Raw genomic sequence first — 5,987 nt, forward strand, 5'->3', positions numbered from 1 at the left:
ACAGCTGTTGCAAGATTTTGTTTTTTTGTGTTCACTGTGAAGCCGCAGTTAGCCTTAGGATAATATTGCTTTATGTTTTGTGTTTTATTTTATTTTTTAAATTATTTTTTACTGTGTTTAAACCAATGAACAAAATAAAAGTAGACTTACGTGAAACAGAGTTAATGATACACGCTGGAAACTTAATTATAATAATAATAATTTTAAAAGGAGGCCGGAGTAATTATGCTATAAAAAGGCAACTAAAACAGTAATGGGCTTCCTGTATAGCAGGGGGGGGGCAACTACGCCATCTTTATGACCTGTGGACTTCAACTCCCAGAATTCACAAGCCAGCATGACTGGCTCGGGAATTCTGGGAGTTGAAGTCCACAAGTCATAAAGATGGCATAGTTGCCCACTCCTACTATGAGGGATTCTGGGAGTTGAAGTCCACAGGTCATAAAGATGCCATAGTTGCCCACCCCTACTATGAGGGATTCTGGGAGTTGAAGTCCACAGGTCATAAAGATGCCATAGTTGCCCACCCCTAATATGAGGGATTCTGGGAGTTGAAGTCCACACATATTGAAGTTGCCAAGTTTGAGAAACATATTCTCTAATGTCTCCATCATGGTCTCTTCAATAACCATCTAATTCATATTTTGACAGAAAATGCATATCAACAACCCACTGCTGGAAATCTGCTGTTGACCAGGGTGATAATTGCCTTTAGTCAATGACCGTTTCCAAAATGCCCGCCATTTTTCAAAATATGATGAATTCCAAATGCTGCAGGTACAGCCAAAACAAGCATGTCTACCTTTAATTCACAGCAAAGGATTCAAATCATGTGGAGGGTCTCCCAGAATATGATCCTAATAGGACAAGACCAAACTACACGAGTTAATCTTCCAACCTCAGAACTGCACCTCTTAAAAAAAAAAAAAGAATTTTACCTAATTCAACATTTTTATAAGCAAGCGCACATGCGTTGTTACAGTTGCTGCTAATCTCATTTTGAGGTGGTTAAGAAAGTTTAGGAAATTTATCCTTCACTATTAATTAGAATCTGATTTTTTGGTAACTTTACAGGGAGTCCTCATTTAGCGACTGCCTCCTTTAGCGGCTGTTCAGTTATGATGGTGCTGAAAAAGTAATTTTATGACCAATCCTTGCATTTATGATTTTGGCAGGTCTGTAAAACAAATAGGGAAGTTGAAGGAAGATCAGAAGCACAGACGTGGGTTCACTTATTGACCGCTTTGCTTAACGACCAGGTGGCTGGTCCCAATTGTGGTTGCTAAACAAGGACTAACTGTAATCCATTATTCTCCATTCTATACTATTAAATCATTCTTTTTTTTACTCCTTTGTCTGCTCTGTGATAACTTTTCCCTTTAAATCTTGGCCGTTCACAGCAGGCTGGATCTCACTAATCCTGATTTGTGAAACTGGAGCAAAATGCAGCTTGCATGGACGGCGTTCATGGCTTATTTCCAAAGGCAAATTGGAAACTGATTTAAGCAATCTGTGCCCAAGAGTGACAGCATCTTCTCCTGAAAGAAAACAGCATTCTCCAGAATTCCTTTTGTCACAGAGTTATAAGTAGCCGGTATCTAGAGACACATACGTTTATTTTTTTGCAAATTGGCCCCCCAAAAAAAGTCTGAATTCATTTCTCTTCTCTCCCTATCATCCAATTGCCTTTTGAAAAAGCACCTTTGGAACGTGTGTTGCACACTCGCTCACTCAGATCTAGGCAGGAAGTCATGTTTGACTCACATGGAGATCATTTTCTATGGCAGGCCTGCGCAACGGACAGTCTGGGGCAGGGGTAGGCCAGCTTGGCTCTTTTATGACTCGTGGACTTCAACTCCCAGAATTCCTGAGCCAGCATGGCTCAGCTTGGAAACCTCTCCCTTTTCCCTCAGCATGGCTGGCTCAGGAATTCTGGGAGTTGAAGCCCACGAGTCATAAAAGAGCCAAGGTTGCCTACCCCTGAACTAGAACAAAATTATTAACCCAAAACAGGAGGTGTGTGTGTTTGTGTGTCTGCCAGAAGATATAAAAAATGATGAAAGGTTTAATTATCAAAAGGTCATCAGCTGAATCCAGGCAATTTGTACCCTGCTGGCTGTCACCCATGCCCAGGGGTAGGCAACCTTGGCTCTTTTATGACTTGTGGACTTCAACTCCCAGAATTCCTGAACCAGCCATGCTGAGGGGAAAGAGAGAGGTTTCCAAGCTGAGCCAGGAATTTCCAAGCTGGCTCAGGAATTCTGGGAGTTGAAGTCCACGAGTCACAAAAGAGCCAAAGTTGCCTACCCCTGGTCTGGGGCGACATGTGGCCTGGCCAGCAGACTTGCACAGCCCAAAACTCAAATTAGACACTTCCAAAAGTTGCTGCTGCAAATGACACACACTGCTAAGTGCTGCCAATATTTTCAGGACTTACTGATCCGGTAGCTCCATGGCAGCCACTGCAGTCCTCTATTTATCCCAAAGGTGCTTTTTTAGGAGGCAACTGGACTTTCTTGTTTTTCCTTGAAGGTGTTTCACTTCTTATCCAAGAAGCTTTTCCAGCTTTGACTGGATGGTGGGGAATGGAAGGATTTATACTCCTTGCAGACCGCTGGTCATTTGCATCCTTTTAGAGAGTCATTGAGGCCACCTGGAGGCTTATCTGTGTCCTCAGGCTCATCTGAGTGGTGCAAATGAGTGTGCTGGAAGGACTGTGTTGTAGATTGGAGACAGGTGATGTCGTATCCCTCCCTGTTCAGCCCTCTCTCAACAGAGGGGGGGTGGATACAACATCATCTATCTCCAGTTTACAACACAGTCCTTCCAGCAGTTCCAAGAAGGCTCCACACCCATTTGCACCACTCAGGTGACCCTGAGGAGAGAGAGAAACCTCCAGGTGGCCTCAACGATTCTCAGACAGAGTACAAACGACCAGATGACTGCCAGGAATATAGATCCTTCCACTCTCCACTGTTCAGTCAGAATGGAAGAAGCTTCTTGGATGAGAAGTGAAACATCTTCAAAGATGTTAACGAAGAGAAGGACGAGGGGGGACATGATAGCAGTGTTCCAATATCTCAGGGGCTGCCACAAAGAAGAGGGAGTCAAGCTATTCTCCAAAGCCCCTGAAGGCAGGACAAGAAGCAACGGATGGGAACTGATCAAGGAGAGAAGCAACCTAGAACTAAGGAGAAACTTCCTGACAGTTAGAACAATTAGCCAGTGGAACAACCTGCCTCCAGAAGCGGTGAATGCTCCAACACTGGAAGTTTTTAAGAAGGGACTGAACAGCCATTTGTCTGAAATGGTGTAGGGTTTCCTGCCTGAGCAGGGGGTTGGACTTGATGACCTCCAAGGTCCCTTCCAACTTTATTATTATTATTATTATTTTGGGACAACCCTGACCTGCATGATTGAGAATCTCCGTAGGGGTAGTCAACCTTCGTTCTTTTATGACTCGTGGACTTCAACTCCCAGAATTCCTGGAATTCTGGGAGTTGAAGTCCACGAGTCATAAAAGAGCCAAGGTTGACTACCCCTGCCGTAGACCTTCAGTACTCCGTTGGTTTGTTTATTTATGGAGAGGGGCCGAGTGTCAACCTACCTGGGAGTTCTCAGTCCCTGGTTGCTGAAGGAGTTTGACAGGTCTCCCGCCAGCTGTCCTCTGGCTTCGCCCGTCATGCCAGGTGAGATTGCCGCCTGAAGTCCTCTGCAGGCGGTAACTGAGATTCTCGGCCGATACAGTGTGCTCCAGGAGGTTCGGGCAGAAGCCAAAGTGAGTTGCAGCCACTGTGGAGCAGAGAATGTGCGACAATAATTTGTCAGCTTCTAGCTACTGGTCCCTCCCCCCCACATTGCGCAGGAAAAAAACCCCAAGGATTTAATTTGGTGTTGGGTTTAAGGTGTTGGCTTAGAAACCAGGAGATGGTGAGTTCTAGTGTCATCTTGGGCATGAAAGCCGGCTGGGTGACTTTGAGCCAATCGCCGGGAGACAGTGAGTTCTAGTTCCGCCTCAGGCATGAAAGCCGGCTGGGTGACTTTGAGCCAATCGCCGGGAGACAATGAGTTCTAGTTCCGCCTCAGGCATGAAAGCCGGCTGGGTGACTTTGAGCCAATCGCCNGGCTGGGTGACTTTGAGCCAATTGCCAGGAGACGGTGAGTTCTAGTTCCGCCTCAGGCATGAAAGCCGGCTGGGTGACTTTGAGCCAATCGCCGGGAAACAATGAGTTCTAGTTCCGCCTCAGGCATGAAAGCCAGCTGGGTGACTATGAGCCAATCGCCAGGAGACAGTGAGTTCTAGTTCCGCCTAAGGCATGAAAGCCGGCTGGGTGACTTTGAGCCAATCGCCAGGAGACAGTGAATTCTAGTTCCGCCTCAGGCATGAAAGCCAGCTGGGTGACTATGGGCCAATCACCAGGAGACGGTGAGTTCTAGTTCCGCCTAAGGCATGAAAGCTGGCTGGGTGACTTTGAGCCAGTCACTAGAAGACAGTGAGTTCTAGTTCCGCCTCAGGCATGAAAACTAGCTGGATGATGTTGGCCCAATCCCTCCCTCTCAGCCCAAACCAACTCACAGGTTGTTGTTTGCAGGTAAAGAGGAAGTGGAAGGAGTACTATGAATCTTTGCGAACCTTGAGTTAGCAATAAAGGTGGGATAAAACCCTAATAAATATATTAAAAAATAATAATAAAGCTGGCTCAGTGTTGGCCCCCTCAGAGAATCGATGGGGCTCTGCCCTTTTGAGTTCTGCTTGCACACTTGGTTTGCAGGCCCGGAAAAATCACTTATGAACGGCAGAACCTTGGCAAGGATGCCTGCCAGTTTTAGAGAGAGACAGGAGATATGTCTGAAGCAGGAACTCCCTCTCTGCAATCAATAACACAACACAGGCATTATTATTACTATTTTTTGCTGCAGACCTAAAGACGGGAAAAAAAGCTCCTCTCCCAGACTTTCCATTTACTGCTTTTTCCTAGTCTAGCGTGTAACCTGATTTCAGCGACCTCTACACACACACACGCACACGCACACGCACACACACACACACACACGCGCACACACACACTTCTTCCTTCTTTTGTTTGGGCAGAGAACCCAACAAAGCCGCCAACGGTCATGGAGGAGATTTACTCACTCCAGAGCAATTAAATCCGGAGGCCAGAGATGGCCAGGCGCTCAGCCCTTCTGGCAATTTAGAGATAGGCTCGACAGACGGTCGTTTGTGTCAGAGGCTGACAAATTATTCACCCCGTTGTGCTAGATTTATGCCGTATTTTGGCCGATGCCGGGCTTCTCCTTTCAAATAAATCTGTGTCGCTGTTCACGGACTCAGAATGAGGCCTGTCTGCCTCTAGGGCAGCTGAATACACAGCTGGAGAACTGCAGCCCGCAGTGTAGCACCTGTTTCTCTGACTCTCTCCTGCGCCAAAGGATCGTTCCCTCCTGTCTGCATTCACACAACCATCTGAACTCTAAACCCAAGTCAGCAAATCACAAGACTGGGTTCACCTTAACCTGTGATGCATAAACAACACACTTAGTGGCCTAAAAACCAGGAAGTGGTGAGTTTTAGTCCCACTTTTAAGCATGAAAGCTGGCTGGGTGACTTTGGGCCAATCACCAGGAGACCACGAGTTCTAATCCCACCTTTGGCATCAAAGCCATCTGGGTGATTTTGAGCCAGTCACCAGGAGACGGTGAGTTCTAGTCCCGCCTTAGGCATGAAAGCTGACTGGGTGACTTTGGGATTCTGATATGAATCAACTTTGGAACTTAGTATCATATTATATTTATTTATTTATTTATTTATTTAATTGCATTTATATCCCGCCCTTCTCCTTGCGGACTCAGGGCGGCTGACAATGATTAAAATACTAACATATACATCTAATTAAAAATTGATTAAAAAGAAATATTTAGATACGTCAAATTTAAAAGTAATTAAAACCCCTTTAAAATCCCTTAGGCCAGTCCCGCGAGCTGGA

At 45.8% G+C, this 5,987-nt stretch overlaps 1 protein-coding gene across 1 annotated transcript in view; it reads right to left on the reverse strand.

Annotated features, from left to right (window-relative positions):
• SAMD10 (sterile alpha motif domain containing 10) overlaps positions 1-3,792 on the reverse strand; it is a gene marked incomplete at its 5' end in the record, with an annotated part of 14,105 nt that extends 10,313 nt beyond the window's left edge. The window contains one exon of the mRNA XM_029286268.1: positions 3,608-3,792. Within this exon, the coding sequence (XP_029142101.1) occupies positions 3,608-3,792 (185 nt within the window). The remainder of the gene's footprint in view (positions 1-3,607) is intronic.
• Between the last annotated feature and the right edge of the window lie 2,195 nt (positions 3,793-5,987).

The sequence above is a fragment of the Protobothrops mucrosquamatus genome, unplaced genomic scaffold (genome assembly GCF_001527695.2).
Source record: "Protobothrops mucrosquamatus isolate PMUCROS unplaced genomic scaffold, P.Mucros_1.0 scaffold3219, whole genome shotgun sequence".
NCBI classification, from domain to species: domain Eukaryota; kingdom Metazoa; phylum Chordata; class Lepidosauria; order Squamata; family Viperidae; genus Protobothrops; species Protobothrops mucrosquamatus.